Source organism: Equus quagga, chromosome 11, assembly GCF_021613505.1.
Source record: "Equus quagga isolate Etosha38 chromosome 11, UCLA_HA_Equagga_1.0, whole genome shotgun sequence".
Classification (NCBI taxonomy): Eukaryota; Metazoa; Chordata; class Mammalia; order Perissodactyla; family Equidae; genus Equus; species Equus quagga.
In genome coordinates, this window is record NC_060277.1 from 12263859 (window position 1) to 12281677 (window position 17819).

The window sequence follows — 17819 nt, forward strand, 5'->3', positions numbered from 1 at the left end:
AATTTCTGGATACGGAAACTTAGATCATTGATTTTCAGCACTTCCTCTCTTTTGATATCTCCATGTAAGGTCATATATTTTACTCTAAGCACCTCTTTAGCTTCATGCTCCCAAGATTTTATCACTTCAAAATATATTCTGATCATTACAACCTATTGGGCCCAGAGGCTATCTAGAATTGTATTGCTTAATTTATAAGAGGCTGCTGGTTTTTTAGCTTAATTCCATAGTGGTCAGATTGCAAATCAGTCTATATTTTGACCATTCTATGTTTTGAATCATTTTATGATTGAATGTTCTATATGCCTTTGAAAATAATATGTATTCTTTTACTGTTTGGTGTAATGTTCTATGTAAGTCAATTAGATTAAATTTGCAATTGTGTTGTGTAGATACTCTATATCCTTTTTGAATTTTGATCTGATTGATGTATTCAGAGAGGAGTGTTAAAAATCTCCCACTGTGATTGTGGATATGGCTATTTCTCCCCTTAATTCTGTTAATTTTTGCTTTATATACATCAAAGTTATATTATTTTATTCAGGCAGTACTGCTTGCAGTATCTTCATATGGGTTGACTTTTTTCTCATTGTGGCATACCATTTTTATTTTTCATAATGCTTCTTGCCTTAAATACTACCTTGACTGATATAGAATTATTACATCATTTTTTGGGTGTATGTTTACATGACAAATATTTTCTACTTTTTCTTAACTTTTTAATCTAAATCCTTATATTTAAGGTGTATCTCTTATAGCCAACATATGATTGGGTTTTGTGTCTTTATCCAGACTGACAATCTTAGTCTTTTAACTGGAGTATTTAGTTTACTTACATTTAGTGTAATTATTGATATATTTGGGATTATAGCATCCATCTTGGTATTTGTTTCTTGTTGACCTCTCTGCTTTTTGTTGTTTTTCTCCTTTCCTTGTTTCATTTGGATTAATCGATTATTTCTATTATTTAATTTTTTCATCTATAGTTGCTATTTGGTAGCTATGCTTTCTTTTAGTCATACACTAGAAATTATTAACCCTTGGAATATCATAACCTAAATATAAATATTACCTTTACAATTTCCATGATAATACTAGCAACTTAGAACGCAAACTCTCTTCTACCTTTTGTGTTATTGTTGTCATCCATTTTAGTTCTACGTACATTTAAATTCCAAAAAACTTTAATACTATGGTTTTGTATTTTTTTACTCACATATATATGAGTAAAATACATGTTTGCTATCCTTTAAAAAATTTGCTATTCTTTTAAAGGCAAAGGGTCTTTTATCTTTGGTGGCTTTTAAGATTTTCTCTTTGATATTCAACAGTGCTACTAATTTATACCTGGATGTGGTTTTCTTGGTATTTAGTCCACTTGAGATCTGAAAGTCTTCTTAAATCTATGGGTTGATGTATTTAATCAGTTTTGGAAAATTCTCTGTCATTATCGCTTCAGACATTGCTTCTGTCCAATTCTATCTTTCTTCTTCTGGGAACTCAATTGTTGTGTATAGAATCTTAAGCTGAGCCCCATATGTTTCTGACATTCTTTTCTATATTTTTATTCTTTCCTCTTTGTACTTGTTAACCTATCTACATGCTTCAGTTGGGATACTTTTTATTGACTCATCCTTCAGTTCACCAATCTTGGTTTCTAATCTTTTAAATCTACTATCAAACACCCTTAATGAGTTCTTATTTTTAAATACTATATTTTTCACTTCTGGAATTTTCATTTGATTCTTTATGTAGATCCAAACTCTCTGACAGTAAATTTTTCATTTTTCAATATATTATCTTCAGTGTTTCCCATTATTTTCTTCATTATACTGTTTTTTTTTAAGTCCTTATCAGGTAATTACTGATATCTGAATCATCTGTTGGTCTTTCTCAATTGTCTATTTTTTTCTTCACTTTCAGTAATGTGGTTGTCTCTGTTAGCATGTGTAGGAATTTTCAATTGCCTGATATCATGGACATAAAGACATTGTAAAGGTCTGAGATCATAATATCTTTCTCTTGAGATGTCTCCCTTTTCTCTCAACTAGGCAGGTAAAGTGATGGCTGACCAGCTTATTTCAATCAAGGACTGTGCTGAGTTGAGCCTGGATTTTAGTCCTCGTAATGTTTAGTGTATATTTCCTTTGCTCCTGGCTTACTCTCCAGGTTCCTCAACTGTAAGTCTAGTTTATTCTGTAGAGGCTGCCTCTTATCTTCAATCTCCAGTTTGCAAGACTGCCAAGAAATTTTCACTCTGCTTTTCAGTCTTTCCATTTATATTTTTAGCCTTACACGGAATTCATCAAATGTCTAACAAGAAAATTGTCCATATGCTTGAGGCCCTCTCCCTTAAAGCTGTGCTGATTTATACATACCCAGAAATAGCCTTCTAAGGGTTCAAAGCCTGGATTCTTAGCTTTCTGCCCCAACCGGAATCAGTAAATGCCCCCAGGGTATAGCATCTTCAAAAGGTCAACTCATCCTTTGAGATACTTAGTTTTCCAGAGTACCATTACTTTGGAAGATCTTTACTGTTTTTGATTTATTGGTGTTTGAAGTTTACAGTGCACCCACACACACACACAAGCACTATGTAAATAATAAAAATATACATTCCTTGCTTCATCTCATTGTCCATATATAAAGATTTCTATAACCTACACCCCCCCTTAATAATTCCTTTTCCTCTTTTATGCATTTTTTGAAAATGAATTTTGCATTTTTTTCTTCTCTGAGTAAGAAGTGAATTAAGGAAGCTGGATTCTTTGGGGATGATGATAGATCCTTTTGGATATGCTGAATTTAAGGTGACAATGGGATTGACATGACACCATCGGAAAGTTAGAGATGTAGGACTTTAACTTAGCAACAAGCTCAGGATTGGAGATGTAAATCTGGTGGACACATGTGAAGAGATGAAATTATGACAGTGGATGGTATTTTCAAGTGAAAGAATGTAAACAGAGAAGTAAGAAGTTTCAAGGACCCTAATCCTCACTTTAGGAGTATTAAAAATAAGTAGAAAGATTAAGCAAATGAAAGAGAATTGAAGAAGTAAAAAAATAGCAGTTTAATTCAATACATTATTAAAGAAAACAAGAGAAGAGAGGCCGTGACAGTTTGACCAAATTACAATAGGTTGGTTCATTTCTATTTTGGGGAAAAATTACTTTATATTTAATTATTAATAACACGTAGGACACTTTATTCTACATCCTAAAACAAAATCTATTTTGATGGTTGGGAAAGGAAAATTTTTCCAATTAGTTTAGTAACAGTTAATTGAAGTTTTCTTAGACTATATACATTTTACAGCGAGAAAAGCAAAATAAAATATATGAATCCAATCAACTGTCCTCTTGATATTTGTTAAATTTAGTCTTAAATCAATTACAGAAGGATTCTTTGTTTATTAGTAATTGCATAGATATTTTTACTTCTTGAAGAACAGCATTAATTCAAATAAAAAATGATTATAACAGGTGTCTCTCCACACCACCTTTTTCCATATGAAATCATAAAAGCAAATTTCGATACAAGCACTGATTTCATTGAGCAGAAAATATCCAAGTATAGGATACCTCTTTTTAAATGAATAATACATTTTTTTAATAGAAAGAATAAACCTGGGATTGTTGCAATAGTACATTATTCTACACGGCACTCGCATCTGGTTTTAAGGATTTCTTCCCTATTGCCTAGAGTGAATGACCGGTTTTATCTTCTTCCTGTCTCTTACATTTGCAAGAGTGCAATTTTATTCCCCAAAGCTTAAATAGGCCACATTCTTACATGGCACTTTTATATATCAAATTTTTTAAATGAAGACTTATATCTAGATCTCAGAAGCAACCAACAAAATTATTAAAATATGACAGCTTTCTAGATATTGCTATTAAAAATGTTCATTGTAAAACATACATATCAATAAGTATAATTAATTGCTTTAGGCTAGCTGTGTTTAACTAGACAGGTTTCTGATAATAGAACGAAGCCTGAGAGATATGTATCTGCAACCCTAGACTCGAAGGGTTAAATACAAACAAATTGGCTTGTTTTGAGTGTAAAATAATCTCTTGGTTACTCTTTCATGATCTGTAAGTTTATTGTTTTATCTCTAAAAATAAGTGCATCACTCACTAATGGTGCCCCACAAATTACAAAAGTAGAAACTGAGATATCAAAATAGTCATACAAAGAAAAGTGTTCGAATATTTCAGCCCAAGAGTAATTTACAATTATGTCACATCCAATAAAATACAGGTTTTTGCAGGTAACCAAAAGACTACAAATGTTTTCCTTGTGCATTACTATTCAAAAACTACTTCATAAATTTCATTTTCCCAGGTGATGAACCTAATAGGTGAATTACCATATTATGTGTTTTCCTTCTGCTATGCACTTTAAAGTCAAAAATTACTACAGAACAAACAGCAGATCTATTCTTTTTCAAAATAACTCAACTCAGTTGATAGCTGGGATTAGTTCCCATTTCTCTGTGTTTGATATGAGCAAGGGAATCACAACTTCCTAGAATAATACAACAGAACGATAACACTATTTATGTGATGAATTCTCAAAACGATTAATCCAATAGTCCTGGTCACATTTAATGCTAAAAGGCAATTGTTAGAAAGTTAGCCGACACTTTTGGTTACAGACTAATGTCATCTCTGTTTCCTTAGCAGGGTATGTATTAAAATATCAACCCAGGAAGTAACACACTGTAGGATGCCTTAGGATCTTTAGTTACAACACTAATATCTACACCATTAATGTAAATAATGTGGAAAACATTATAATGCAATGTATATGTTTATGTGTTGCTATCATATTATGTACCATTTCATATTACATTCCCATTATGTTAATTTCACTGACATAAAATTTTTAAAAAGCAGTTTCTCTGGTTGATTAGTTTTAATTTCCTTTACTTTCATGTGGATAATAATTAAAATATATTAATTGATATTTTAATAATAATGTTGGATTTACACAGAATTTTTGATGAACAAAACATGATCTATACAACTATGGGTTTAAAGAAAACTGAACATCACACAGTTCGGTCCTGTGTATCATATTATAGTAATTAAGCCATTTCATCACTGAACGTACACACTGAGTTGGTTAATGACTCTAATCTCTTTCATTCATAACTACATGGTGGAGAGCTTAGCAGCAAAAGCAGAAAAGACACTGAAAAATGACAACACAAAATTCTAAACTCTAACATGTAACTAGACTTTGCCTTAATATTTTACCACTTTTTATCTCTTCTGGCCAGTATTCAATACGAAGGAATCACCTCTTTACAAAACGTTTTATGGAAATAAACCTTTCTTTCACATAGACGAAGACCACTGAATTTTCCTCCCTGATTCTATTTCCCATATTTCTCCCTCAACCTCAAACAAACTGACCCATTCATATGGTCAAACTATTTTATTTGTTTTGGTGGGATGAGAAAAAATCAGTTTATATTCTGTAATCTAAGTATTATCAGCAGTTTCAGGAGTTCTATTTTTGAGTTTTCACATATCTGTGTGCTTTTCAATCACCATTGCTTCCTTCTGGCACTGTATTACTTGAAGAATGTGAGACAGTTGCAGAAGCTAAAGAAATAAAAAGTTTAAATACAGCTTTCTCAAACCCTTTGAATGGGTAAGGGAGGAAAAACCCCATACGGAAAACTATATAACTTTGCCCTTTATGGTTTTCCTTTAGATTATTTGTTAAAAGGAAATTATTAAATTTTCATGTGCTCTGCAGAGCCTAACCTTGGTTTATAAGATGAAAAGAAAAGGAAATATTTTTAACTGCTTCATTGCCAAAGGACAGTCATTACCTGCCTGAGTCCATTAGAAGAATTAGTCATTTGGGTTGCAACTGTCTTGAACTATAATGTTTTAGGATGTTCCCTCACTGTGGTTTCAATGCCCATGTCCACTGCCATGAGATCACAAGCTTTATTCTGTGCCTGCAGTCCACACGTGAAGCAATGAGCACAATTACAGAACATCGGTGCAGCCAGCTTGGTTCAAACCTCTCTCTTTTTTTATATATATTAGGTAAACTCTGATCTGTTAGATCATTTTACTCAATATGCCTGAACAACTGCCTTCCAGTTTTAAAGATGATTATTTAAAACAGAAAATATCATTAAAAGACATTGTACTGTGGAATTGCTTTGAACAAAGTGGATTATAGAGAAGCCAAGGTGTATAAATTGGGTAAGTAATTCAAATCCTGGGAAGCACGTATGCTTTTCTGGCATGGAGGGAACGTGAGTTTTAAGCAGCAATCCTGTCTGCGTCCTTCTAGAGCCACCCGAACAATTTCTTTTCATTGATCACGGCATCTTCCTGTTGCCAAGAGTGTGGAGGACAAGGCCCTGCAAAAGTCACAAAAATCTGCCATCCACCAGGGCAGATTTTGCAGAAGGCCACAGTGAGGACTTGCCCAAAATCTGATCATGAAATCACAGACTTTATTTCTTGCTGTAATGTCACCCTCTTATTTTATCTTTCACCATTTGCCATTGAACACAACAAATCAAGATTTTTAATACTTGATATAGAGCCACATAGCACAGTTAAATAATAAATAAACATCCTTGAAAATACTCGGAGTGCTTTATGAAGCTCCTGTATGACTCCCATCCCCCGCCCCTTCAAATATATAGCCCTGCAAAGTAGTTCCTGGAGAGTTTTTAGCTCTTTTAAAGCAGATTATCATCTCTGAGTTTTAAAAATGACAACGTCTTTGCAGGGTCATTTTGCTCTAATAAGGGACAGATAAAAGAACATTTTGCAATCTCTGTTTTTTAAAGTTACTTCAAGCTTGCAACTCTCTCACGTTTCAAGCAAGATTTCCTACTGCTTTGAATGCATTGTCTCATTTGATTCATTTGCTGTTAACTGCATTCCAGTAAAAGAAGGATGCTCATTTTAGAGATCTAAAAACTACATTATTTCAACAGTAATGGCATTCTAATAGCAATGCACACACAGAAACACACAAATATACACACAGTCACATGAAGACAGCACACAATAGAAACTGAATGAAAAAACAAGTATTTTAAGTCTTTCCTAAACTATTTTAGAATCAAATGTTTACTTTATCCATTTATGTAACAAACAGCATTCCTCTGGTAACAATTTTATTCAACTAAAATCAATTAATTGTTTGAAGTATTGCATGGCTATTTGGGTCCGGTCAGGAAAATCTTTAGTAGAGTAATAAGCAAACTAAGTGATTTCAAAAATCTTCAGGATTTTATCTTTGAAAAAATGCCTATTCTGCTTCAGAAATCTCTCAGCAGTCAATATGTTAAAAGTACTCAGCAGCATGGTCACTGTAATGATCAATATGTACACTGGTTTTGTTTAAAAAAATAAAAGCACATTTTGGTGACACACTAAAACATACTTTTGACAGTAGAAATGCAGAGACTGAGACGAGGACATCTTTCAATTTACCTTCATTCGAGGTGCATCTAAGTGACAAGAGCAGGGTGGGACTCTGCCTGACTTAGCAAGGGGCTTGTTAACACACTACTGATGACTCAGGCAAATCAGATGGCAAATTACCTTTGAGAGGTCCCCAGCCTCCAAATAGAAGCAGATAACAAACACATTCCACGTAACCCAGAGGACTAGCCAGACAGCATACTGTAGAAAAGCAAGAGAGAAATAACATATAATTAATTTTGAATCAGCTGAGTAGGATTTAAATAGATTTGAACTTGTGAACACCCAAATCTTAAGATTAGTGGGAAATATTAGATATTGCTTCTTTCTAAGGAACAGGATGAGATGTAGATTTCTCTCTCTGTTGATTTTTTTCTCACCGTTACGGACTCTTAGAGTATTACAGCTCAAACTTACTTAGGGATAGTTTTTAGGTTTCTAGACAAAAGAAGTAGCAGCCCACATTTCTGTTTTAAAGGGGAATGATTACAGTTTCTAGACAGCTAAAAAAAGTGGATGCTCCAATAGATAGATCAAATAAAACTCATCAAAAAGACAACTCATATCTGCCTTGAGCAAAATCAACCTCATGTTTGATAACATACGACCTTTCTCCAAGTTATCTAGGGTCATCTTCAAATCCGTCCCCATGTTTTTGTCCTATCTAATCAGCTTTCTTTTCTTTAGTGTCTTTTTTTTTCATTTCTCTCTTTACCTTCTTATTTTATCCTCTTCTGATGTCCCGTCACAGTGACCATCTAGTTACTATCCCTAATTTTATTCTGTTGTCTATTCAGTGTGCTTTCTTCACTGACAACAAATTCTTCTCACCAAGACATTTCTGAGCATTTGGTCAACTGAAATTTATTAAGCATCTAGACGGCAACAGACTAGGAAGACATTAAGGATACAAAGACCAATGATCAAGTCTTCCTGAATTCAAGTCAAGTGAGAGAGAGAGATAAGAAAAGAGATGATTATTATACAAGAATCATCAAAAGATTTATAGTCTGAGCACAAGAAAGGAAGATGGAAGTATTTAAACTACCCCGAGGAAAAGTAGTCCTGCAAAGCTTAATACAAGAGGTGAAACACCTTCCATAAGAGGTGAAGCAAGCTAATTTATGGCCTTTACCGAATAGAATGGGTGGGGGGGGTTGGAAGGGCTATGGTGGGAGGAGCTGTAAACAAAGAAAACATCAGGCGGAAATTTTTTAAAATGGGACAAGAGGCTATTATGTCATTTCTCTGAGAAATAAATACCAATGGCTCTTATTTTTTTATCTAGTGAATTCCCAAATCTTTATTTTATAGTTCAAGGACCTCCTTGATCTTGTACCGTGTTATCTTTTCGGACACATGTTTCAGTTCATCTCTCAAGTCATTATGGATTACAGACACATCCGATTACTTGCTGTTCCACAGACATGGAAAGCTATTTCTCACTTCTGTGCCATTTTGTATGTTATCCTTTATCACTTAATAATTTTTCTTTCCCCTAGGTACTCCTCTGACCACCTAGCAACATTTTATTTTTCTTCCAGGTCAATTTAAATATCACCTTCTGAGTGATATCCAATCAGAATCTTCCTAGCCCCGATTAGTACTCCAATAGACCTTGCTTGCCCTAATATCATTCCAAATATCTTATATCCAATTATTTGTATATTTTCATCCAGCACCCAATGACAAGGTGTTTGAGAAAAGGAGCTTTTTAAAATTTATGCTTATATCCCTAAATTGCTAACTTAGCACTTACACAAAATAGGTACTCAGAAATTATTTTGTAAATCAGTGAATGAATGAAGAGCAATATGGAGATAATTTTACTATTTTTGGATGCAGAACACTTTCCCCCCTCCAAGACCTGGTTTATATGAGAACACTATGCTCATTCATGTAGTATGAGGAGTAGAGCCCACTGACACAATGCATAATAATGTAATAATAGTGACTCAGCTGGTTTCCAGGGGATGAGTTTATCTAACTGCTGAATATGTGCATTGCTCAGTGAGAATACAGTGAGGGCAAAACTAAAGAGTCCAAGACAACAGAAAGGATTTGAGAGACTGTATCAGGGCTGGGGACTGGAAACGGGGTCAGGAAGCTGAGCAGGCTGCAGAAGAGAACTTCAGTTCTTGAACAGAGATCTAATGAGACATCCAGGTTTGCTCAGTATTATGAAATGTGAATTCATTTCACAAAACTTTTTTAAAAAACTAAAAATCTAGACCTAGCAACTGTTTAGCAGATTTGGATTTTAGTTCTAGAAATGTAATGAAGTGCTAGGGCCCACTTTAAGGGTAACAAGGTGAGAAAAAAATAAAGAATGCCTACCATCTCCAGTGCCTTGGTTTAAGTGACTGTAAGATAGAATGAAGCAATGACTGATTGAAGTGTTTTATCATGTCTTGTGTTCATAGTGACATACTTTGCCCACCTTATTTAAAATGGAGAGCCAAATAAGCACTATTTACTAAAAGCCAAAAGAGTAGCATGAGTGAAATATTTGTTAAGAGCTGAGGAAACAAACTGTAGGACGTATATTAAATATGCCTGAAAATTCGTCACTGGCAGGCGTGCATCCTGATGGGGCATTAAAGAAGGTCAATGCTGCGGCTTCTCTATTTCCCAACTGAAATTATATTTTAAGCTCATTAAATATTAGAAATGTTACCTGTATCCATGAGGTCTACATAGCATAGTCACTTTTCCAATATTATATATTGAATACATGATAAGAATTTGGAATTTTCATCCAGGTTAATTTAGCTCTCCCTCACACTTAGTTACTTGCATTTATGGGTATGTGTAAATATAAATTATGCTATATTTAAATAGTTAAAAAGTTATGTTTATATTTTAAATAGTTAAAAATATCAAGTTGAAAAATTTATGTTTTAGTCACCAAAATTAATAATTTTATGGAAGGATAGGTAAGATAATGGGTCACATGCAAATAAATAACATATAAAGATTAAGAACTTGGGACCTAAAGTCTGGCTCTGTCACTGAGGAGCTCTGTGGCTACGTTGAAGGCACGTGTCTCACTACACTCCAGTTTCCTCCAATGCAAAATAGTCTTAGCAATAGTAGCACGTTCACATAATCTATATGAAGATGGAGCACCAGAATGTTTGAAAGGGGTCACTGTTTGAGTTCTTACTACGTGTTGCCATTTTATTACGATGATTATGTTATGTCATTACTTCTCCTTTTTTAAGTAGTACAGCAGTAATTCCCAAATTTTCATCTCCTTAGGACATTACAAAATATACTTTCTACAATAACCCATGCAAAACACTCCTCCATCTAATTGAACCTGCAATCTAGACTTGTTTCCTGAATGCCACATAGTCTTCCCTAGAATATTTTCTCTTTTGAAACATTAATGACAACATTGATATATGGATGGCATTTTATAAAACAAACCTTTCTTCACTTAGATAATTAAAACAATAAGTTTTTATTTCTGGTTTAGCAAACTACATAAGTGCGTATGAAGCATTTTCTATATCTTCTTTTGTGAGTTACTTTTTTACAGTATTTATTAGTAAGGATTTTGTTCTCATTTTTATCCCTTTTCTCCCAGAGTAATCCAGAAGGACATGTCCAGAAGGAACATAATAAATCTGCCTTCCATATCTTTGCACTTACTTATCATTTTATTGTATACTTCATTACAAACCAGTTAGCCTCACAATACACTTTACTTCATTAAAGATTTACAAAAGAGAATTATCACTTTTACTGGTGTGGCAACTTTAATCAACACAGAAACCCACACTCCTGCTCAGGAGGCTCAGCCCTGCTTTGCGTTATTATCCAAAGGCGGGCCTTTACCTAATCCAGCTTCATGTCTTTTAACTTTACTCATTAACTCTCTCTCCTGTACCTTATACCTCCTTTCTTCATTCTCCTCTTTTCTTTATTCTTTTGCATATTTTCTTTTTTATTTAGTAGCTGGTATTTATCAAAATCAAATCTTTTCCAATTAGGTTCCGCCTAGTTGCCTAAACATTGACCATTTTGTTCTCCCTTGTAATTTGGCCTATGAATGTTTCTTGTCAATAAACCCTATCTTTCACACTGTTCTTAAAATTACTTGTCATAATTATTTAAGAATGTAAAGATCTGTACTAACGTCTTGCCAGTTGCTACAGCGAGTTGATGGAATATAATTGACAATTGCTCAGTTTGAATATCATTGAAAGTGATATCCTGCCCAGGAGAAAGAAACTAACAGGATAACGAGTATCATAGTTGCCAGCTATCACCTAACTTGTTTTCTGCTAAAAAAACTATTTTTCTTTAGCCTCATCTTTTCTTGTGAAAAAAAAAAAACCCTGATATTTTATGTTTCAGTAAAAATTTTACGAGATATTATCTGTGATGATAGACAAATCCCATTGTATGGTGAAATTCACTCTTTAAGGGTTGATTTTTGCAGCACTAAGTGGACCATTTGAGAGGTAGATTGAACTTGAGTCTCCAGCTAAATGGTAAAGATTATCAGTTGAAAAAGGTAATTGAATAATCATGGTTTCCCTGTTGTATTTGTGGCTCTAATGATAAAATCAAATTAGCTGTAGAAAATAAAAATTAGTTAAGGCTATCAATCATGATAGGCCAAAATGTTGGCAAAGTTCAGAGACACAGTGCTTTTATATGCATGGTTACATAATAATTAGAAAGGCAGAGCCTCAAAATAAAAGGCTGATAAACATTTTATTGGAAAATAATGTCACATCTTAATGATACTGCCAGTGTTTTTCCACCTTTCTGTTTTACAGTAAAGCTACCTAAAACTAAACTCTGTATTTTTTTAATTCTAAAGTACATTTAATATACACAAAGCATATAAATTTTAGCATCAGTTTTTCAGGTTTTCATGTACACATATACACAGATACAACGTTTTAATTTTTATTCGAATTATATTCAATTTAGAAATTATTTTGAGAAAAGCTGGAAGCTTGATGGCATTGTATTTACAAAATGACTTCCTCTGCTGGAAAAATTCTGGAAAAGGAAGACTATTATTTAAGACAAGTGAATTTTCCTATCTTTCTCACAAATTCACAATGATTCTAGAATGAATTTTAGGAAAAAATGGGGTTACTCATTAAAGTTCAGAAGCAAGCATTACTTGAAATGGAGATTTAAATTTCTGTTTTATCTGGCTTCTAATTTCTTATTTCTTTTTCTCTAGTGTTTGGGGAGAGAGATACATATTGGAATAATGTATTAGTAAAGAATATTCAACTTTTCAAAGGAAATATTTCTATATTTGCTTACTTGTGCCTTTTTTGATACCAGAAGACTTCTCATGCAAGATGTTACTAAGTGAAATATTGAATAATAACTATATCCATTTTCTAATTATGTTTCACTTTAACTTACATTTTTAAAAATTTTATGTATAAAAATGATTTTTCTCAGACCCTCAAGGAAGCATCTTTCTTGCAAACTATTTCATTATTTGTTTTCTATCTTTCTCCTTCCTCCCTTCCTTTCTTCCTTTCCTTCCTTTGCCTCCTTTCAAATATTTAGGTTGCAGTTGGATTGTAAACTCCAGGAGGGCAGAGACAATATTTTTTGTTTACCAGAAAAATGCCTGGTACAGTGTGTATATATGTAGAAGAGAGAGAGTGCAGACATATATAAATATATATATATGAATGGACTAAATTATATTAGTGCTTTCTTTAAAATTACCATAATTTAGAAAACCACTATTCAGTAATCTTAAAATAATTATTAGAAGATGAAGAGGGTAGTACAACTCAATAATGGCCGCATGATGCCATAAGTGCTTCATTAGAAAAGTTGGGCCAGTGAATCAGTCCACATTTATTAAGCACCAGTTGGATGCAAGTGACTAAAATAGATGCTATAGAGAAACATTACAGGATATGACTGAGTCACTTACTCCCTTAAAATGATTTTTATTTGTCATTGATATGCTCTCGATGTAATCTGTGGGAAGGTTTTCAAGAATGATTATTTTTACTAGGAAGCAAAACTCATATCAGCTCACCATCACCAGTGATATCACGCTGCTAATACAAAAGTAATAATGTAATCAGTTCTAATGCATTGTGATAGAAGCATCCTTAAGAAGCATTGTATTAGCAAATCATGTCTTAAAAGCAACTCCTTTAAGCAAGCATTTCGAATTATTAACAATGAGGTGTTTTAATATATATAAATGTATACTCAAAAAACAAATGTCATTGGCCAAAACGATTAGACTATATTCATCTTTTGCTCAGACTTAATTATATTTCAGCTTAATTTGCTCATCTTCAACAGTGGTATCATTTAATCTGCCTAGGCATTCTCATCCTTTTCTCATCCATTGTTATGATTAAAAGAAAAAGAGCAAAAATGGCCCAAATAAAGCAGCTGATTTCCTAGTTCTTGATCACTTTATCATTAGTAACAAGTAACACTGTGCTTTATGATTTAAATCCCATCTCCCACTTCATAAATCCTGTTGTATCTACTTCGTGCTATAAAAACTTGTCCCTTAAGGACCATACCTACATAAAAATACACTATTATTACAACTTCTAGTTTGACCAGGGATGAAGGTCTGATCAGTTAATTAGCCAGAATGTGATAGAAATCCAATTCTAATCATAGATGATGTGGGAGACCATAGAGGAAGGCCAATTTCTACCTTCTTATTTTTTACCAATGCTGCTGTCATATGATGAAGGTTTCTTGTGATTTTTAAAAATTATTTTATTTTATTTTTATTTATTTTTGTGTATGTGTGAGGAAGACTGACCCTGAGCTAACATCTGTGCCAATCTTCCTCTATTTTGTATGTGGGACACTGCCATAGCATGGCATGATGAGCAGTGTGTAGGTCTGCACCCAGGATCCAAATCCGTGAACCCCAGGCCACCAAAGTGGAGTGTGTGAACTTAACCACTATGCCAGCGGGGCAGCCCCGCCTGTAATTTTTATATTTACTTAAACATTTTAAAGATTGCTTAACCTTTACTTCATTTTAAAATAAGATTTATTATGCTTTCCTCCCAATTACAAAAATTTCTTATTGTAAAAAATATTCAAAATTTCAAACATCAGAAAAGGGAAACAGAAAATACCATACTTAGATATAACCACTGGTATCACATTAGTGTATATGTTGCCATTCTTTTTTCTATGAATACATGTTTTGTTAAATAGGAATCTTGCTCCATATTGTTACCCGATTTTTTTCACTTGGTTAAAAAGTCTCACAGAGTATTCTGCAACATACATGTCAAGCAAATGATGCACTATGAGTTACTCAATTAATTTTCTATTATTTAACTTTTTGTAATTTTCTTATTCTATTTTGATCAATTCTATAAACTTGGATTTTGTTTAAAATGCTTAGTTTAATTTGACATATTCAATCATACTGAAAATATTTTGCTTAAGCAGACTATTTCTAAGTCTAAATGCTAGAATACCCAACGGGCATTATTTTAATGAACATATAAACATGCCTATTAAATTTTTTGCAACTCTGAATAAACCTAGTATCCCTCAAGGTGTTTTATTCTTCTCGAAGCAAAAAAAGTAGAAAATAATTCTCTTTGATTGAAAAAACAATGATACTCATTTGGCATGAAGACACTTGTATATGACTGATTTCTTTCCTTTTGACTCATGGAAAATATTTCATAGGAAGATATTTACAGCCCTAAGGCCGGGAGGATAGACTGAAAGGACTTTTGATACTAAATAATAATAAATCAAGTTATATAGGAACATTCTAATTTATGTATGCAAATAAGGAATTTGAAAGGCTAATAAAACATAAGAACTAGTATAAAATTCCAATCTATACTTTTAAAAGCTGAAACTTGACAGTCTAAGAATTAAATAGTGATTTTTTTCTTCACATATTTTTTTTGTATAGCAGTGTTTTAGGATGCAGATTATACAATGCAGATCTGAAAGTGATAAGTGATGAGAAAAGAATCTCGTTCAAACTGTTGAAAAGCCAACTTCTGTTTTACGGTCACATATTGATCATCACTTGTGCTTACAAGTGACATCAAAAAACAGTATTTATTTTTGCCAGTAAGTGAATAATCTAAAAGTCATTCATACTGATCTCTTTGGTGTTTGTAATCACTGTTACAAAAGTTAAATAAGAGTCGTTTTCCCTGTGTTGAGCTTTCTTGGACGAGCCCAATAGCACTAAAGAAAATGAAATTGCCTCTGGTTAGTGTTTTGGGTCTTTGAAGATCACAATCAAGAAGATATTATTACGCATTTTTACAAAACTAATATCACATGAATTTGAAAAATTTTATATCATATATCTAATACTGTCTTTATTTCATTACTTTGCAGTTCCTTCACTCCCCACACATAAAATGGAAGACTGAGAAATGGCCCTCCCAAAGATAATCCATGGAACCTATGAATATTATTTTATATAGAAAAAACAATTTTTAAAGTCTTTGCAGATGTGATTAAAGATTTTGAGATGGGGAGATTATCTTGGATTATCTTGGTGGGCTCAAAGTAATTGCATGTATCCTTATAAGTGGGAGGCAGATGGATATTTTATACATATAAATAGGCAATGTGAACAGAGCAGAGTGATATTTGAAGATGCTAGGCTTGAAGACCGTAGTGATGTGGTCACAAGATGCAGCAGTTACTAGAAGCTGGAAGAAGCAATGATGAAATTTTCCCCTCGAGCTTCTGGAGGTAGTATGAGCTCCGTTTTTGAGTCAGGGATACAAATTTCAGACTTCTGGACTCTACAACTATGAGAGAATGAATTTGTGTTGTTTTAAGCCACCAAGGTGGGAGACCTCATCAAGATGGCAGCATAGGTAGACGCTGAAATCACCTCCTCCCATGAAAACAACTAACTTACAACTATTCTTAGAAAAATTACCTCAGAGAGACAACTGAAAACTGGATAAAAAGAACCAACCACAACAAGGGACAGTCCTGACTGAGGCTGAAGAGGCAAAATTCACTCTGGAGAGGAAAAAAGCCACCTCTGTGAGCTGTGGAGCTTCACAGCTGGCCAGCGGGAGACACTATAAGGTATGCAGCCTTCCCTGAAGTAGTGGGGACCTTAGCAGGGGCATATTACCACTATAAGGATCCTTCAGACTCAGCACAAGTGAGACAAGTCTCATAATACATGGCTTTGCTAGCTATTAAATGCAATGGGAGATACCCCAGAAAATCTATTGGACGTAAAGCAAAAAAAGCCAGCTTCTAAAAGGCCCCCACACAAATTCACTCAACTCACAGTGAAACCTAAAATCACCTGAAAGAAATTTTAACAGTCCTTTGGTGGAGGGAGACTCATCTGGTAGGCTCTGGGTGCATCTTGGTGAGAGGTGAGACTTCTCTGGAGACTGAAACATTGGTGCCAGCCACTGTTTTGACCTAGTACAGGTGTGCTGACACAATAGCAGATGCCATTGGAGTTCTTCACCTGGCTTATTAGCCCAGGGGTCTGCCAGACCCACTGGGGCACAGACTTAATCCAGTACAGCCAGGGCAGGCAGCCTGCCCTACGGACTGGGCCCACCCAACAGCAAGCCCTCAGGCTACTTTTTGGCCTGCATAGACTGGGTGCCTTCATCCTCTACAGGCAGACAAGTGTGTCCACCTCATGGGGCAGGGCCTGTGTGAGGAACAGGTGAACTGTGGGAAGCATTGGTGGAGAGTGTGGGGGCCTCTGCAGTGAGGTGAGTGGGTATGCTCCAGGGGATCAGGAAGTGTGCACAGGCCAGAACTGTGTTGATGGTGTGTGTGGACCTGTGGGGGGTGGGGTTTATTAGTGGCAGAAGACCCATGCTTCAGAAACAGCCACAAAGGGGATCAGCCCTGCCTTCCACTGCCTGAAATAATTGGGTACTCCTGTGCCTGGGGCTGGCCCCACTCAGCTGCGATCCTAACACAGCTGACAACAGCCTTGTAGGCCTGAGGCCTAGAGCAACTGTAAGCCCCTGAGTCTAGCAACCAGCCACACTGGGTGCCTACTCACTTAACAGAAAAACTGCAACAGAAGTGTGCTATTAGACCTTGCAGCCAAGGGTCCCGGGGATCCCCAAACCCAATTTACAAACAGCCAGCCAGGGAGGGAAAGACTAGACTCCCTGGGTACCTGCAGTAAGAGAAACCCTGCCACAGAAGAGGGTCACACGTAGCCCACACAGGGGTCACTCCTGGAACAAGTGGACTGGTTACAAGAGGGAAGCACACTGCTGGGCCTCAAAAGGAGTCTCTTACAAAAGGCCACTTCTCCAAGATCAGGAGTCATAGCTGACATAGATATAAGCACAGAAAGAAGCATAA

At 34.7% G+C, this 17819-nt stretch overlaps 1 protein-coding gene across 1 annotated transcript in view; it reads right to left on the bottom strand.

Moving 5' to 3' along the window:
- The window catches only part of NKAIN2 (sodium/potassium transporting ATPase interacting 2), a 919670-nt gene that overhangs the window by 414745 nt on the left and 487106 nt on the right, over positions 1–17819 (bottom strand). The window contains exon 3 of the mRNA XM_046677804.1: positions 7599–7679. Within this exon, the coding sequence (XP_046533760.1) occupies positions 7599–7679 (81 nt within the window). The remainder of the gene's footprint in view (positions 1–7598; positions 7680–17819) is intronic.